Here is a 19,649-nt window from a genome sequence, read left to right as displayed (position 1 = left end):
ATGATCTTTGGCTTTAGAGGAATCATACTAGAATTTATTCCTTGAACATATTGTATAGAGGTAGTTTATAGTTATTCTGAATGACAGATAGAGACAGAATGATAGACAGACAGACAAATCCTTGGATATCCTGAACTATGCCAGGCCTCTTTAAATCCTAGTTGGTCAGTAAACTGATGGTATCAGGATATATGGTTCTCAAAATTTCTTTCAATCCAAGAATTCTGGCCTAATATTTCCAAATATTTTCTTCTACTATATATTAGTCTATGATTATAATGATCAAGCTCCAAATAATAGCTCCAGTTTGTTCCTTAGATGTTCATCTATTACATACTTTGTGTTGAATAATGTCCTCATCTTATCCATATGCATTATCTACCTTTGTATAATTACTGCTTCCCCAAAATTGCAGGTGAGCTCGCACACTACTGCCTTTCTGTTTGGACTGATGCAGAATGATGGGAATAAAACTGGAACATCATTGTGCACAGTAATAGTAATGTTGTAATGATGATCAGTTGTGTAAGACTTGTCTATTCTGATCTGATCTGATACTATCCACCCCATAGAGAGAACTGATGAACTCTGAGTACAAATTGAAGTATTATTTTCTCACTTTGTTTTTCTTGTAATTAAAAAAAGCTAATATTGAAATGTTTTATATGATTTTATATGTATAATTGATATCATGGAGATAATTAGGTGGCTCAGTGGATAGAGTACAGAATCTGGAGTCAAGAAGATCTGAGTTAAAATTCAGTTTCAGACACTTATTAGTTGTGAGATCCTGAGCAAAGCACTTAACCTCTGTATTTTAGACAGAAATGGCAAATTATTTCAGTATATTTGCCAGGAAAACCCAACTGACAATTTGATTTATGAAGTCACAAAAAGTTGGACATGATTGAAAAACAATTGATATAATATTGCTTACCTTCTCAGTTGGTTCTGGTGGAAAGGAGGGAGAAAGTTTGGAACTCAAAAAAAAAAAAGTTTAAATAAATAAATAATAATTTTAAGTTTTTAAAAAGAAAAAAGAACCACTATGAATACATTTATTTATTTATTTTATTCTCTCTGAATTTCATAGCTACAGTAGTGCAGTTCACTTTCAGTTTCATACATTAATAAATAGAATTGTATTATTTATGATTACCTGGGGAAGGCTGACAAAAAAGGAAATTAGCATTATGAGAGAACTTGCTTAAGTGACATATTTATATCATTTCATGTCATATTTGTGATATATCACCATGAAATGCACACCTAATTTCTTTAAACCTTGTCAGCAATCAGACAAATAGTATTCCCAACATGTTATCTCAAATAATTAGGTTTCCATTAGGGATGTACCAATATCTCAATTATTAAGAAACTGAAAACAAGGATTGGATAAGGATAAACTTTTCTCAGCAAAGGCAAGCTAGTGGTTATCTTGCTAGCTGATTGACCAAAGAATATGATTATGATAAATTATAATAGCTAGTATTTATCTAGAGTATTGAGGTTTGCAAAGCCTTAAAAATATTATCTCATTTGATACTCAACAACTCTGAAAGATCAGTGTTATTATTACTCCCATTTTTCAGAGGTGGGAACTGAGAAAGACAAATTAAGTCTGGATTTGAAGGTCTTCTTGATTCCAGGTTCATTGTTCCATCTAGCTGATTCATTAAAACAATAATGAGAATATTTCTGAGGATAATCCAGATTTATACTCTTAATCTCTCTTTGCCTTAGTTTTTACTTCTGCCCTTTCTCTTTTACTTTGCTTCTATGCCAGCAACATAGATAGCCTGGTATTTATTTCAGTTGCCTACTTTTGTCACCGCTTACCTTCCTGGATCAGCACTGCCTTTTATGATAATAGAAAGCTTCATCTAGATCCTTTTGATCTTATGTAGTTTAGCAGAGTTTAAGATGATTTTGCATTACAGGCTGATTACCTTTATGATATGAAAAGGCCAGAGTATATCCTGGTTTGTTTCTTTGACCAATGGGGTAGATGAACCAATATAGGTCCTTATTACTATCATCCCTTTTCCTCCCTAAACAGATGCATATATACTCATAGTCTGAAATACCAAGGAAGGAAAACCTAAAGAGTCATGACCATTCACATGTGGGGATGGAACCCCAATACCATTTTGGGTGAGAGAGGTCACTTGAATTCATAACTGTCCCCATAACTCTGTTTGAACATTTTATTTCTGTGTTCTGACTTCTAGATTGAAATCGGTCATTCTAATAATGATTATCATCATTCCTAGTTTGGATCCTGATTTTGCTCTATTCTTAATTTAATATGCAATGGAACAGCTAGGGACTGTAGTAGTTGACTTGCTACTATAGGTATTTATGTGAGGAAATGGCTAATTTATGTATGCAAATTTTCTATCACTCCCTTGATTTTTTGCTGCTCCTTTCCATTCCTCAAGGACTTGCCTGTTTTTTTTTTTTTTTTCCATCATGCCTATTGTTATTTTTTTCCTTCCCATTTTGGTAAGTCTTCTCTTTCATTCTCTTGTCACATATGACTTCATAGACTACTGCAGGTCTTCTCAAAGCACTGACAACTCTAGATGATAATGCAGATCCAGAGATCCTGTATTGACTTATGGGATGTAAAAGCTTGCCGGTCATTTGAGGCTTCAATAGCCAGAGCAGCATTGTCTAAAGCAATCGAAGCAATAGTCTGATGTGGGGTTTCTCTGGAGAAAACTGTATGTTACCTTACCTAAGTGAGGCTTCCTGTTGGAACTTTGGGATTCATTTAAATGTTCTCATCAAACAAGGCACCTGAAATGCCTTATGCTCGTCCCTAGTGCTTCAAATGTAGGAATTATATTTATTCCTTCCCCATTTTGTGGCCCTCTCCAACCCCATAACATATTGGGAGAGATGAGGAATTGGTGAGTTGGCTCTCATAGTCTAATGGGGCCTAATCACAGGATTTCTTTCAACTATTTTCTGCTTCTAGGGTGACTTGCTAAAATCTCTAATTCAACACCTTTTCTTGGCCCTCTGGGTTTTATATTTTAGAAATCTGAGTCTTCAGGTAGCTGCTATCTACTCTAAAGTGGTTTAGAACGGAGTTCCCTTCATCCAACAAGGGGAACACCAATCTCATGTTGTTTCTTTGTAACTTTGAAGCCCTCTCTACCCCCTATGAGTCCATAATGTGGATCAGAACACAATATTTCTTCCCATTGACTTCTGGACATATAGGGCCCTTGATTCTTTGTTTGGCAAGATGGAGGTGTGAGAAAGAAGCCCCTTTGTTGGCTCCCAATTCTTCATGTTTTCTTTTCTGACAGGAGATTCTCCTCTTCTCTATCTTATTTAAAATAAGATCATAGAAAAAAACAAACAAAAAAAATAAGATCATAGATTTTGAGCAGAAAAGAACCTTAGTGGCTATTGAAGCAAATAATTTTTAGATGAAGAAATTGAATCCCAGAAAAGTTATGTGACCTGCTCAGGATCACACAACTGGTAAGCGTTTGAATATTGGCCCTTCTGAGTCTAAGTTCTGTGTCCCCTGCTCTATATCCTGCTGCTTTCTTATATGTGTATGGGGGGAGGAAGCATGGGGGGGTATCTAGCACATTGCTAGCAAATATTAGAAGTTCTTGACCATTAGGTTAATTTTTCATTGATCCTAACTCAGTATTCAACCCTATTCTAGACAGATCCTGGGAGTTTGAGGGAAGCTATCATACATACACACACACTAGCAGAGTCACAGATATTATATATTGGGAAAAGGTACAGGGCTACATATCACTTCCAGACTTTTCTTACTATAGTGAGAATGAGTGTGCTATGAATTACTTTGTATGTGGGACAAATAATTTAAACAAATCTGTCTTATGATGATACTCTTTACAATGAAGTTTTTCCCTCTCTGTACAGAAAGGGCAATTACAACTACTCATCTCTATCACATTACCCCATATAATGTGTTCCAAAATACACATATGTAAAATCCAAATGGACCAGACTATTTGGAAATTAATAGATGCAACCTTTTCTAGTAGAAATATTAAAAAGCCTGGTTCATAGCTTTAAAAAATGCCTTGCAAAACAACAACAAAGCTACATGCCTCTATTGAAATAAAATAAAGTTAAAAAGCTCATTTTGAATCTCAGTTAATTTTCAGTTATATTTTCAATATAAGTGAAGAACATGCATACATTTCTATAGAAGAGTATTAATATTCATACTACAAGTAATACATCTTTCAGGTTATTTACAGTTATATTCACTTCACTTTATTGTATTAGACACAATAATCCTTTTAATTTGGGAGAACAGGTAATGAAAACACAAGTTTCAGAAGGATAAAACAAGTTTCATCATACCTAGTATTGAAGATAAGGACTCTGGAATAGAAAAGAAGATATCAGAAATGGATATATAACACAAAGATGGGTGTTGAAAAAATAGGATTTGGGACAAGGATTAATATGTGAGAATAATGACCCTTTCAAGAAATATAACACATTATGTGAGTAGAAAAGAGCATATTTGGCTAGAAACTGGCATTGAGAAGATTTTCAAACAAAAATGAAAGGAAAGGGGAAAGTGGCCAGACATCATGGAGGACAACAGATTTGATAGAAAAAATGAACTAATAGCAAAAAAAAAAGATGTTCAGCAATTCAGATGAAAAAAATAATTAGAAAGGGCATCAGTAAAAATTACACATGACTTGAGTTACTCAAGTCATATATGTATACATATATATATATGCCTCTCAAGCCATGTGTAATTTTTACAGATGCTGTTCCTAAGTATTTTTTGAGATATATATATATATATGTGTGTGTGTGTGTGTTTATATACATATATATATGTATATATATATATAAAACATACATCAAATTAATGTGAATTTGGCATTTTGAATACAAGAAAGCTATTATCTCATTACTATGACCAATATTTGGTAGCATGTTAATTACTATAATATAATAATAAGTTCTAAGATATATGATAATTAGTTCCAAGATACACTACTTTTAGAAGAAACATATCTGAAAGAAGAGATGAAAGAGTAAGGAGTTACTTATCTGCATGGAAACTAGATTCTAGAAACATACCAGGAGCTCATTTTCATTTAGTTAAAGGAAAGAGAAACAGATGTCTAGAGACTGCCCAGAGAATGAATAGGAATCATTTTTGTCTATTGTAGGTCAAAGAATCTTGTTTAATATTTATTGACATTTATAGAATTTTAGGGTGGAAGGGGCTGTAATGGCCATCTAATACAGCATATACCAGAAAATGAATTTCCTTTACACTAATGCACTTGTCAGTGGTCGCTTACAATTTTCTTGAACACTCTAAAGAGGGACAAACCACTATCTCCCAAGGTAATATATTTCACTTTTTCATAGCTCAAATAAGTTTTACTAACAATTCATAATTCTTTACATTTCAAATGTGCCTAAGTATACTGATATCTCTCTATCTTGTCCAAAAGGATAGTATGAGAGACTTGTCACAAGACTCATTTAAATCCAGAACTATTATATCTATAGCATTCTCCTGATTTACCAGTCTAGTAACCTTGTCAAAAAAAGGAAATGAGGTTAATCTGTCATTACCTGTTCTTGATGAATAAATTAATGTTAGCCTTTGGTAATCAGTACTTCCTTTTCTAAATTATTATATAACACCCTTTTAATAATATGTTTTATAATTCCATCTGGAATCAAAGTCAACCTTACTAATTTCTAGTTTGAAGAATCTGCCTTCTTATTTTCCCTGAAATTTACTCAAGATTTTCTAGTAAGATTTGGAAGAATATATATATCTTGTGTCTAAGATACATCAGAAATAATGGTATTAGCCTCTAAATCTTAACATTGTTGAGGGCTTCAGTCTGTTAGTGGGATTAATCTATTTCACAAGATCAGATGCATCCTTGACAACTCCTGCTGAGCCACTCTTTATTCTTTCAGACATGCTCTTGTAAGAATTGATAGTCCTCTAACAGTCAGAGGTCATGGGTCCTAGCACTCTTATGGTACCTTCTTGGAAGGAGTACTCACAAAGATGAAAACGTGGAGTTTTGAGGTGTTGAAACACATCACAGAACTGCCAAGAAGAAAACTATTGTCAGGAGAAGCTTCAAACTCAAACAGGTTATTGATTGATTAATGTGTTAGTACTTAGAAAATAAAGATGATCTTTGGAGTGGAAAATTGAAAAGCTCTCCTTTTAAGTGTATCTTATGTGTTTCATAAACTTATATGGTTCATAGGATTGTATTTTTTTTTGTTCTGAGAAGATGCTTTAACATTTTCTGATGCTAGAAACTGTTCAGTTTATGTTTTTAGAGCTTTGATTTCCTGACGGCCCTTAATTTTTCTAGGATTATACAAAGCTTACTCCAGTCTGCAATTTTCAAAATTGACCTTTTTCTTTTTGAAAATGAAGATGACTCTTGTTTTCCATTGTAAAAAGATAAAGAACAAAAAAAACACTGCCAACAAACAGCATGGCATCTGAACTGTGGGGCTGGAATGTCAGCTCTGTATGCAAATACTCCAAAGACATTGCTGGTCTTTTCTCCATGATAATGCTGGCTATGGTCTTCCAGGAAAGTTTGGAGAACTTTTATTGGTTGGTGTTTGTAAGGCTAGTTCATTCAAATGATGTTTACAAAGCTCTTAGAAGAAAACAGTGGAATTGATCCAAGCGAGATCTTTTTTTGGCACTGCACTACAACTTTTATTCCTGTGTCATTATTCTTTTCTGTTTTGTGTGGGTCTCTAGAATGGTCTGAAATTAATGAGTTCAGGGTAAGATTTACACACATGATAAGTAAATTACGGCTTAGGGCCTCACCATATGAATTTGTGTCTAAGATACATCAGAAATAATATTAGCCTCTAAATCTTGACATCATTGAGGACTTCAGTCTGTTACTTGGATTCCAGATTAATCTACGTCACAAGATTAGATGCATCCTTGACAATTCCTCCTGAGCCACTCTTTATTCTTTCAGACATGCCCTTGTAAGAACTGATGGTCCGCCATTAGTCAGAGGTCATGGGTCCTAGCAATCTTATGGCACCTCTTCTGAGTCTATAAAAATTGCTGACAGCTATTCGGTGACCACATATGTAAAAATTTACTAAGATCAAATAAGGTCAAATTAGCCTTATTGATTTTTGCTGATAAAGTTCTAAGATTAGTACAACAGTGAAATATTGTAGGTATAACATATTGTGTTTTTAGCAAGACATTTTGTAAAGTCTGTTATGTTATCTCAAAGGGTTGTTGACCAAGATAACACTGTAGCAGTGTATTAGGTTGCATTTGGAAGATATCTCTATACTTCTATACTGTTCAACATTTTATCCAGTGATTTGTATAAAGATATAAGAAAGCATGTTTATCACATTTACAGATGACACTGAAGTAAGAACTCAGAATCATGCCATAATTAGCAGAACAGGGATCACAGCATGGCCGATTTGTGGCATAAAAAGGGAGTAGATGCAGCCCACAAGGGAACTTTTACTTAAAAGGATGAAAGTCAATTTAACAAGCATCTGTTGAATATTTATTCTGTGGGCACTATGTTAGGTAGAAGGATATGAAGCCAAAAATGAAAGTTACCACCTCAGGTAGCTTATGTTCACTACAATTTGAGCAGTGAGGGACAATTGAATCTTGAGATTTTCCCTTAAACAGATCTTGGTAGAAAGTATGAAGGAAAATAGAATACAATAATGACAGGAATTTCATTGTAATATGGAAGGGAGGAAAAAACAAGCATTTATTAATTGCTTAATCTACACCAGGCCCTATGCTAAGCCCTTTGTACAAATATTTTCTCATTTGATCCTCCTAACTCCTGCTATTATTATCCCCAAGAAACTGAGCAGACAGATGTTAGGTCATTGCCCAGTATAACACATGTAGTGGCTGAAGTACAATTTGATTCCAGATTTAGTATCCTATCTCCTGGGCTTCCTAGCTGCTTGATATAACATGGGTGTTATGGTCTGGAGTTTGTACATATGTGTCTGCATCCTGCAGAGGACTTGTATTCATATTTCACCTCTGGTGTTTAATTACTACCTTTGAAAACTTGGGAAATCATTTCACATCATCAAATTTCTATTTCCTTATTTGTTGGACTAAAATTCCATCCAGCTTTAAATCTGTGATCCTGTGCATGTGGACATGTACCTGGTGACACACTGGGTGTCCATAATGGTGATTAACTGCTCCTGATGAGTCAGTTTTAGCGTCAAAAGAAAATGGAAGGATGATGCTTCTTGCCTCAGGGTTAGTTGTTGCTGTGACTATTTCCTTTCTTTCAGTTTCATAATCCTAGAAGAAGCTATAGAGTCTGTTACTCATCTAAAGAAAATTTGAAGGAACTGTTGACATTTAGGATCAAAAAAGAAGATTTAAAGGCATTATATCTATTTTGAAATATTTGAATTGGTATTATCTACAAAAGATGTTAGATTGTCTTGGCCATTTTGGAAGACAAATAAAACCAGTGGTTGAAAATAGGTAGATTTCAGCTCAGTATTAGAACTTTCTAACAATTAGAGGGTTTTGTTCTTGTTTTTTGTTTCTTTAAGAAATTGTCTTATGAGTTGCCTCTAAGAAATTGCCTTATGAGTTACTGAGTCCCTTGTTATGGAAAGTGTGGAGGTAGAAGTTGACTCACCACTTCTTTGAGATAGGGAGGAATTTGTATCCAGTGAGAAGTTACACAAATTTAACAACATGGTAATTTCTAATTTTAACATTTTCTGATTTTATATTTATGGATCTCCTTTTTCTTTTTTCCCCTGCATCCCTCTTTCCCTCCCTGCTTCCCTTCCTCCCTACCTCCTTCCCTCCCTGCTTCCCTTCTTCCCTCCCTCCTTCCCTCCCTTCTTCTCTCCTTTCCTTCCTTCTCTCCCTTCCTTCCTTCCTTCCTTCCTTCCTTCCTTCCTTCCTTCCTTCCTTCCTTCCTTCCTTCCTTCCTTCCTTCTCTCCCTTCCTTCCCTCCCTCCCTTCCTTCCTTCCTTCCTTCCTTCCTTCCTTCCTTCCTTCCTTCCTTCCTTCCTTCCTTCCTTCCTTCCTTCCTTCCTTCCTTCCTTCCTTCTTCCCTTCCTCCCTTCTTTCCTTCCTTCCTTCCTCTCTCCTTTCCTCCCTTCCTCCCTCCCTTCCTTCTTCCCTCCCTCCCTTCCTCCTTTCCTTCCTCTCTTCCTTCCTTCCTTCCTTCTTTTCTTTCTTTTTTTGGTAAAATGATGTTAAAAAAACTCATGCTATCTCCCTTAGTATAGTGTGAAGAAAGTGTATTATAAAATTTATATAATGCATAAATGTGAGTTATTAGCATTAGAGGTCCTCTAAATGAGCAAGAGATTATAGAAATGTAATATAAAAATAAATTGGAAGTCATTCAATTACACTGAATTCTACCTTATTTTGGTTGGTGTTCAGTGTTAGTAAAAATTCATAACACATCTAAAAGGAATTTCTAAAAATGTGATTTGATTCTCATTTATTGTAAATGTGCAGTTGATTATACTGTTTTATATGGTGGAATTGTAGGAATCTTCCTGTGGTTAGGAAACAAATTCGATAGAGAGACATGAACACAAGGATATGAAAAATCTCTATTTACTGTCTTCATATAGAAAAATTCTGAATTTGAGAAAATTTTTTCTTAAATAACCAAATATCAAAAATTTATTTCTTCTAATCAGACTATGACTTCTGTATTTAAATGAATGGGAAATCTAAGTAAGTCCCATATATGATTTACTTAATAAACATGAAAGAATATACAGCTTAAAAGATTCAGGAAAAAAAGAACCCCCCCCCCCACACACACACACTGAACAGTACTGCTTTTGTCCTTGAACTGTCTGTCAACAATTTTACAGTTTTTGAGAAATTTATGGGAGTCTATTTACTGTTTACAGATAGTCACTTTATCAGAGCTGTCATTACCACAAATAATCCAGGTTTTTCTCCTACAAACATATCCTCTTCTTTACTGATACTACCATTGTCTTTGTCAAAACAGTTTTAAAGATCATGAATTTTATAGTAAGTGTTGATTCAAAATTCTAACTAATTTAGTAATGCTGGTACATAAAACAGGTGTTCCATTTATTTCTTTCCCTGTATGAAACTACAAACAAACTAATTCATCCAAAGGGTTTATTGGAGTAGAGGTCAAAGGTTGAAAAAATAAGAGAAGGAATAGGAGTTTCATTTATTGTTTATTAGGAAGGAAAATAAATGGTTAAGCCTAAGTCCCAATAGTAAAAGTCTTAGCTGTCAGAGTATAATTCTCTCCCTCATAATATTCATTTTGACATTGACTATATAGGCAACATCTAACCCATAGAAATATTTACATATTTTAAGCAAAGTATAGTTTTGATATTGGCATTATTAATGTTCTATATTTTTTGAACTTGTCTTTACCAAGTAATCTATCATGTCATTATTGGAAAAAGAGTGAGGACTTGAAAGAAGTGCATATTTAGTATCTGGTACTTACAATGAAATAAATGATTGATTCTTCCAGCAATATTCATAATTCATGAGCTTTTGTTGATTGTTACTAAATGAGAATGGAAGAGATATCTGATTTGTTATTAATAGAGGAGATTGTACAAATAACAGTGCAGACCAATTATTCTGGAGAAAAAAAATCAACTCTCCTTTCAATGAAAGATTTTTATAACAGAAATAGACTGATTAAAAATGAATATAAGGAACAGGAAAGAGTTAAATAGCTTCTGATTCACAAATTCAATAAGTAAATAGGGATTAGATCTATGATTTCAATAGTATATGCAACTCTCAGGTGATGAAAGTCCTTCTGCCAAAATATATATTTGTGAAGTGCTTAGCACAGTGCCTGGCAGGTAGGTACTTAATAAGTCCCTTCCTTCCTTCATTCCTTCCTTCCTTCCTTCCTTCCTTCCTTCCTTCCTTCCTTCCTTCCTTCCTTCCTTTCTTCCTTCCTTCCTTCCTTCTTTCCTTCCTTCCCTTCTCTGTCCCTCCTCCTCCCTTGCTTCCTCCCTCCCTCTTTCCCTCTCTGAAAATTATTGCCATAGAGAATTGTCTCAGGTACTAAAAATCTAAGTTTGTCCAGGATTGCACAGCCAATATCTATTAAAAGTGGGATTTGAACTCAGGTCATTCCAATATCTACTCTGGCATTATAGTTTCTGTCTCCGTGAGCTATTTAATTATTGAAACAATAGTGAGAAGTTGTGATACACATAAATGATTTTTAGTGTGTGTAATCATTTATGAATTATTAGCTTATGTCGTATGCAGTAATGGAATTGATCTGGGAATTCATAAACCGACCTTCAATCCACTCAGTGAAATTATGGGGCATGGACCTCTGTGAGGAAGAGGAAGTTCTCATGGAGGTGTATTTTTACATCGGCTCAGCATTGACTGATAAGTACGTTCTCTGAAATGTATAGCAAATCTCCATTGGTCTCTATGTGTTCCCACTTGTGGGAGCTGTGTCAAGAGAAACTTTCCTCTTTGGTGGTCTATAGGAAAGGCAGAAATGATTACATCATGGAGACACCAGTCAGGGATGTCATACACACCACTGACCCTTCAGTGCTGAACCAGAATGAACATCTAGTTCCTTAGGAAATTTCCTTTTCTGACAAAGAATATCTATCTATAATTTTGTGAAGGGGGTTGAGAGGACTCAATTCATCAATGCTCCTTTGAGCAACCTCCTCTAAACATATATAAGCTTTCTATATTTATTAGATTTCCGGTTTCTGGCAGCAGAGGGAAAAAATGTTAACTTCAGATTTGTTTGTCTAATTTTTTCTTAAAAAGTGTCATGGTATAAAAAAATTACTTATAGAATCAGAAATCTGTGGATTTGAACACTGACTCTACTACTAACTTGCTTGCTTAGCTTTTCATAATCTATCAAATAGGAGAAAAGGCTTTGTGAACTCTAAAACACTGGACAAACATAAACAACAATAGCTATCACTTGTAAAAATGAAAGTGGGAGGCTTTATTGTAGTATACAAAGCACTGGATTTGAAGTCATAAGACCTGAATGCTTACTATGTGTCTTACTATTTGAGGTAGAGCAAATAGACTCAGTTTTCTTATCTGTTCAATCATTGTGTTGGACCAAGTAATCATTAGAGTCTTTTCCATATCTAAATGATGTGATTTCATTATTTTTCTTATATTTCTTTAGTGCTATCCTTGCTATAAAACATGTAGTAGATTGGGATCTTTTGTTTAAAAAGTTTAAAACATAGAAAAGAAGTTGCTTCTTCACTGAGTAATATTAAACTGTTTCTAAGCTCTTGTATGTTTTGGTTTAATAGACTAGGGATAAACTGAGAGCTAGTCTATGTTAGAGTTTTGTGAGAAAAGTGTATATTGTGTAGAAAAATAAAGAAACATACAAAAGAGACAATTCATGGTAGTTGAAGATTATTATAACATAGGTTTAAAATTGAAAGGAATAGAGCAATTAGGTGGCCCAGTGAATAGAGGACTGGTGCTAGAGTAAAGAGGACGTGAATTCAAATGTGCCCTCAAACACTGACATTTACTAGCTCTGTGCCTCACAAAACACACAAACAAACAAAAAGAAAACAGGATTAAAAGGGATTCATAGATCATCTACTACAACTCATATGACTGCTACAAGTTCCAGATGAGGAACCTGATGTGCAGAATGGCTGGCTTTTGCTCACACTCACATAGATAAAATGAAATAAAATGAATAATGGAGGCCTGAGTTAAAAGCTCATGATTGAGAACTAAAATCTGCCTTGGGAGATTCATATTTTAAATTAATGTTTTATTTTTTAATCCAGTTTCCTTTCTTATTTGGCAGAGGAAACTCTTTTCTTTAGTCCCATTTTAGAACCATCCATAGTTCAATAAGCTACAAGGGAAGTAAAATTATCCACATATTATAGTGATATTTAGGGAGAAAAAACAACAAAGTATTTGATCACAGGTTCAAGTGATGCAATTATACATGGAGCTTTTGGGAATCATTTCTGTATTTAACATGGAAAAAATCTAGGCTACTTTTCTCTTTCATCCGTCCTTTGCCAAATAACTAGCTATATTAGATAAGAAGGCAGACCCATGAGATAAAATTTTTAAAAATCCTCAGGATTTTTTCAATATTGATGGTGCAATACATAGAGTGCCAGGTCTCGTGTCAGGAAGATTCATCTTTCTGAGCTCAAATTTTATCTCAGATACTAGCTAGATACTAGACTCTGAACAAATCATTTAAACCTGATTTGTCTCAGTTTCCTCATCTGTAAAATAAGCTCAGGAGAAGAAAATGGCAAACCATTTCAGCATGCTTGCCAAGAAAATCTGAAGTGGAGTCACAAATAGACAAGTTAGAAACAACTGAGCAACAAATTTTTTTTTACAAAAGATTAAAAAGAAAATGAAGGCATAGCCTTTAAAGCAGTCAGTCCTCCAGAGAATCTCTAAATCTTTTTCTTATATTGGGGTTCACATGTCCCTAAAGAGTTCATAGGTAGATTTTAGAGGGTCTATGAACTTGGATGGGAATCGAATTACATTTTGTTTTCACTAGCCACTAACTAAAATAGAATCTTTCCTTCAATTAAAAAAACATCAACATTATTCTAAAAGAGTTGCTTTTAATAGACTGCTAAACCAATCTGTCACACAAAATAAGGTTAAAACCTCCTGCTCTAGGTTCTCTCTAGTAATATTGTCATTGCTCAAAACATTTTTGGGAACTTATTTTTTAGCTTTTTCTTCAAGGCTAGTTTAGCAGTGACCCAAGAAATCCTCCATCATTTTTTTGTTGTCATACTTTGAAACAACAACAACCAAAACTAATTTTATCACTTGGTTTGAACATATTACTAATATTAACATATTATTTTGGAAGAGATTTTGGAAGAGAGGTTTCTAGAAATCAGATCTATTCCAAAAGATACATGCTATCACTGAAGGTAAGCCAAAGAATATGTAGTAAAAGCACATACCAGATGTGGATCTCTGCCCCAAACCATCTAAATCCTTCCTACAAAGTGAATCTTTTCAAATTGATACTATAAGACTCTTTGTATTATTTAAACAAGACAACTGCAACTTACTTTTTGTGTTTTTGTTTTTCTGCCTCTGCAGGAAGTAACCAAAGCAGTGCAGCCTCTTTTACTGGGAAGAATCATAGCCTCCTACGATCCTGACAACAAAGCAGAGAGATCCATTGCAATTTATCTAGGCGTAGGTCTATGCCTTCTCTTTATAGTGAGGACACTGCTTCTACACCCTGCCATCTTTGGCCTTCATCACATGGGAATGCAGATGAGAATAGCCCTGTTTAGTCTGATTTACAAAAAGGTAATTAATTCAGATATCTTTTCTAAAATATGTGATGGCATAGTAGCAAGGTCACCTTGGTATATGTTATGGATGAATTCTGATAGTATGAAGCCTTTTTTAGATGCCATGAATTCATAATCAGATAGAAATCACAGATGTTTGGATTTTAAAATAAGCTGTAGAAAAGTATTAAAAATCTACCTATTCTCCCTCTTTCTCTCTTCCCCCTCTTCTTTATTATATTCTTTCTCTTTTTTTAAACAGATTATTATCCAGGAGAATGAAAGTACCTGGAGGATAGAAACTATTTCATTTTTTGTTTCTATTCTCAACAGGTAGCCAAGTGCCTGGTATATAGTACATGCTTAATCAGTGCTTATTGAATTGAATTTCTCCCAGAAATGCAAGTGTCAGGTTATTGATGTCTTGAAGCATCAGTTTCAAAATAAGTCATATTTAAAATTTTTCTAACATAATTAATATTATTATAGTACATTGTAGTCTTCCAAGTTAGAAGTCACCTTAGAGAATATCCACTCCCATCTTCTTATTTTACCGATGCCTAAAGAGAAAAGTGGTCTCCCCAGCGTCACAGAGGTAGCAATAAGGAACTGGAACCCAAATCTTCTGACTGCAGATGCACCATTCATACTACTAAACTGTATTTCTTCTTCTTAAGATGATAAACTTTGACAAGTGAATGAAGGCTGGCTTATTTTTTTCAGCATTTTTTATTTCTTGTTAAAGTGCATCATCTGCATAAAAATTAGCACAGAATTTGACTTTTAAAATTAATTGATGGAAGTAAGGTTAAAGAAAAGATGGACTATTATGTTTTAAATTTTAAAACAGAAAAAAAAGAACATTATAAGCTATAACAAGAACATCCACAGACTTAGCATGTTGTAATAGAAAAGTGCAATCTCATATGGGGCTTGATTTTACATTCCGATGAACCCTGCAAATCTCATTATTTGTACTAGAATATGCATTACATGCTAGCAGTAAGTACGTGCTCATTCAATCTACCCTACCTCTGTTTGTAATGGCAAGCATTCAAAAAAGGGCCTGAATTTGCCAAAAGCACTGTAAGTGGATTTAGCTCAAGACATGTTATTGTCCAAACAGGATTTAGAGCAATTATAATGACATATGCTAGGGCTAGTCTTAACAATACAAAATATGGCTTCCTAATTCTCCCAAGTAGGAATAGAAAAGTATTGCAGTAGAGATGTTTGGTGATTTCTTTACCATTCATTTTCAAAAATAGTGACTTTGTTGAGCTAATAAAGACAAATAATATGTAATTCATCATCAGAGAAGATCGTAATAACAATTTCATAATAGAAAAGCTAGATCTTTTCTCTTCTAAAATTATGTTTGTTCTTTATTAAACAAAATTTTGTAGTGGGAAGAGAAAGAGAACACATTCTCTAAATCTAATCATTGCAGATGTAGTTCTCCTGTTAATAAGCATTAGAAAATACCAATATTATAATTCTCAATTTAAAAACTGAACAAAACACTATCTTCTGAGAAGAATTTGTAATATTTTTTCTGAAGTTTAGAGTCCACATAATATGGACATCAGAGAGGAAAATATTATAAAGAAGATACTGATTTGTGAACATATCCATAAGTGGTATTTACATTTTATCATTCTTTTCCCATGGGTCCTTGCCAAATTATTTTATCTCTTCAGCCTCACCCTCACAGCATCCATAGTTATCATCACTAAAATAATATAATGAGCCTGCATGGCACTAGTTTAGGTACTATACTTGAGCCTGAGTTAGATTGACCCTTATCTCACCCTTTCCCATGGCCAGCAAGTTTTTACCCATATGGCAAGCAGCCACTCACCACTCCCATTTCTAGCCTTGTCTTCTCAATTCCTTTCCAATTTCTAGGATAGGCAAGTTGTTCTAAATTCTAAGTTCCACAACCTGATAACATTTTAAATTATAATTTAATGCTAATCATAGATACTAATAAAATAATAAAACAAAAACAAGTGCTAGTGCCTTTAGGTCCTCATGAAAAAATTTTTCTAAGTGGAAGAATACATCAAATCAACACACACACACACACACACACACACACACACACACACACACACTATGCTTTCTGTATGTAAGGCTTGGTGCTTTTATATTTCATGCAAGGAAGTATAAAATATGGTCCTTGCCCTCAAAAAGCTTTCAGTCTTATTAAGAATATTGTTCTCTTACCACATGGATATTTGTAAAGATCAGATGAGATAATAATATATAATATGTGTTATATATAATTATTACATTATTGTAAACGTATGTGTATATATATTATGAATATATATGCATATGTATTATGAATATATATGAATATGTATTATGAATATATATGACTATATATATGTGTATACACACATATATGTTCATTCATTCATGCCATGTTCTTTGGAAATCCTTACATATGTAGAAAGAAGAATTCATTGTATGTTTTTTATTTTTTATTTATTATTAAAATTTTTTAAGACTTTATTTTCAAAATATATGCATAAATAGTTTTCAACATTCACTCTTGAAACACCTTGCTCTCATTTTTTTCTCTCTCCTTCCCCTGTCCATTCTCTCCCCTAATTGGCAAGCAGTCAAATGATATGTTAAACTTGTGCAACTCTTCTATATATATATATCCACAATTATCATGCTGCACAAGAAAAAATCAGATCAAAAAGAAAAAAAATGAGAAAGAAAACAAAATGCAAGTAAACAATACCTAAAAAGTGAAAATACTATATTGTGATCCATACTCGGTCCCCAGCAGGGGTCTTCAAACTTTTAAAATAGGGGGCCAGTTCACTGTCCCTCAGACTATTGGAGGACCGGACTATAGTAAAAACAAAAACTTTGTTTTGTGGGCCTTTAAATAAAAAAAACTTCATAGTCCTGGGTGAGGGGGATAAACGTCCTCAGCTGCTGCATCTGGCCCGTGGCTGTAGTTTGAGGATGCCTGCCATGGACCTCTCTGGGTGCAGCTGGCTCTCCCTATCACAAAATCATTGGAACTGGCTTAAATCACCTTGCTGTTGAAAAGAACTTACTATGTAACTTTTAGAAGATAAAAACCTAACAATACATAACCACATAAATCTAAAAGAGACATTAAGTAATTAAAACAATTTCCTGTGTTTTAAAAAATCAAAGACAGCAAGTTCAATATAATACTTGTTTTATAATGTAACTAGATATTCCTAGTAATGCTATGATACTTTGTTGGATGGAGCTTTAAGACCAACTTTTTCTTTTTTTCTCTTCAGACTTTAAAACTGTCAAGCCGTGTTCTAGATAAAATAAGCACTGGACAGCTTATCAGTCTTCTTTCTAACAATCTGAACAAGTTTGACGAAGTATGTAGCAGCTTATTTAATTTTTTTGTGTTCGTCGTATCACAGAATTAATGTAAACATATTTATTATACAATTTCACAAAACTCATAGCTTGGAGCCCTGAGTTAGATAGCAACAATGTATGGTTAAACCCTGCTTATTATGAAATTCTGATCTCTGCCCCATTCAGCCCTATTTCCTCTGGTTGAATTAATTAGTGATTCAGAGTAGGTTTAGCCTGAATTCTATGATATTACACCACTCAGAAGAAACTTCAGCACAGTTACATGACTTCCTAATAAGCAAAATTTACTGAGTTATCAGGTCTATATTTTTGGAGAAGATTAGACCAGAAGGGAGATTGGAAAAGAGGTGGCTCCCTGCTCCCTTTTACTGCTTCTGACAAGAGATGACTGGAACTCACTCCTTAGGCAGAGACTTCTAACCAGACTCACAGAATGATGGGGTCTGTAACATCCTCTAAGCCAGGTGAGGGGAGTGGTTTGGAGCCATGGACCATCTCTTCAGCTAATACCTGAGCTCAACTTTGAGATTTGGGAAGAAGTTTGTTAAGCTTTCTGGTTTGTATAATGACATAAATCATTGTTGTCTTTAAAAAAAAATAAAATAAAATAAGTTTCAGTGCAAAATAAAATACGTGCCCTTCCTAATTTCCCTCTTTGCTGCCTGTCATATGCACTAAGTATTTTTGATTCAGGCTGTTCTATTAAGAGATGTGTATCAGTCTTTATAACAATTTAGGTTTCTACCATGGCCATCAACAGACAAATGATTTCCAGGATGTAGAGATCTATCATATGCTCAAGCTGCTGTTTTTTTTTTTTTTTTAATCCAATTTTTTTTTTGTGATATACTGGGTATTCAAAGTATCAAGTCCTAAGCTTAACTGAGTGCAACATTTTCTTATGGAAGTACTCTAAAATATCAGGCATGAAATTAATTGAAGTGTGGGTGTGGAATGTGTGTGTATATTGTTATGTTCTCAATATAATTAACACTTAGACTGCAATCTACTCGGATCCTCAAAGTTTTAGATAATATTATATTGCTGTGTTCTCTTTCTAATATGCTGTTGTGGGATATAACTTCCAAGTCTTTTCTTGGCTTTTCTTTTCTTTTTTAAACTGTGAATTTTTCAGGGACTGGCCCTGGCACATTTTGTCTGGATTGTACCTTTACAAGTGGTGCTCCTGATGGGACTTCTTTGGGATTTGCTACAAGCCTCAGCATTTTGTGGACTTGCTTTCCTAATAGTACTTGCTCTGTTCCAAGCCTGGTTAGGACAAATGATGATGAAGTACAGGTGATAAAGCTTTTTTTTTGTCCCCAAATTTTCTTCTTTATAATGTTTGCAAAAAGTACACTGCCACTCTTAGGTCTGTTTTATGTTGCTATCTGCCCTACAGTCTCACAAAGTAGAAATTATCTTAAGGGTATCAATATCACTTTTAATGATAATATAGCATTTCATATTTGTAAATCTATTGAATATCTCTAGGAAAATTAGTAAAAATTAATATTTTTTAAAGATTAGAAAATACATATGAGAGATATCAATTACATTCATATAATGTAGAAAATCTGATTCTTCAAATTGCATTCCAGTGACTTTTCCCAATCTCTCTAATTTTTTCCCCTTGTTCCTTCAAGTGAGGATTATTATAATATTCAAATGATATTATCATTGATATATTATATGGGATTACTACTAGCAATAATTAAATTTAGCCTTGTTTTGCATTTGTGACTCAATAACAATGCAGCATTGATATGACATTCTTCATATGTAGCCAAACTGCCTCAGCAATTAATAAAGATTATTTACAAAGGCATGCAAAGGTGAAAATCTGTTTTGAAGTATAGGAGAAAGATGTA

General features: G+C 34.0%; 1 protein-coding gene across 1 annotated transcript in view; it reads left to right on the top strand.

The window, feature by feature from the left end:
- The window catches only part of CFTR (CF transmembrane conductance regulator), a 165,791-nt gene that overhangs the window by 13,664 nt on the left and 132,478 nt on the right, over positions 1–19,649 (top strand). Inside the window, exons 4-6 of the mRNA XM_051962411.1 lie at positions 14,186–14,401; positions 17,685–17,774; positions 18,914–19,077. Coding sequence (XP_051818371.1) covers positions 14,186–14,401; positions 17,685–17,774; positions 18,914–19,077 — 470 coding nt within the window. The remainder of the gene's footprint in view (positions 1–14,185; positions 14,402–17,684; positions 17,775–18,913; positions 19,078–19,649) is intronic.

This window comes from Antechinus flavipes, chromosome 5, assembly GCF_016432865.1.
Source record: "Antechinus flavipes isolate AdamAnt ecotype Samford, QLD, Australia chromosome 5, AdamAnt_v2, whole genome shotgun sequence".
NCBI lineage: Eukaryota > Metazoa > Chordata > Mammalia > Dasyuromorphia > Dasyuridae > Antechinus > Antechinus flavipes.
This window is presented reverse-complemented; position numbering and strand designations above follow the sequence as displayed.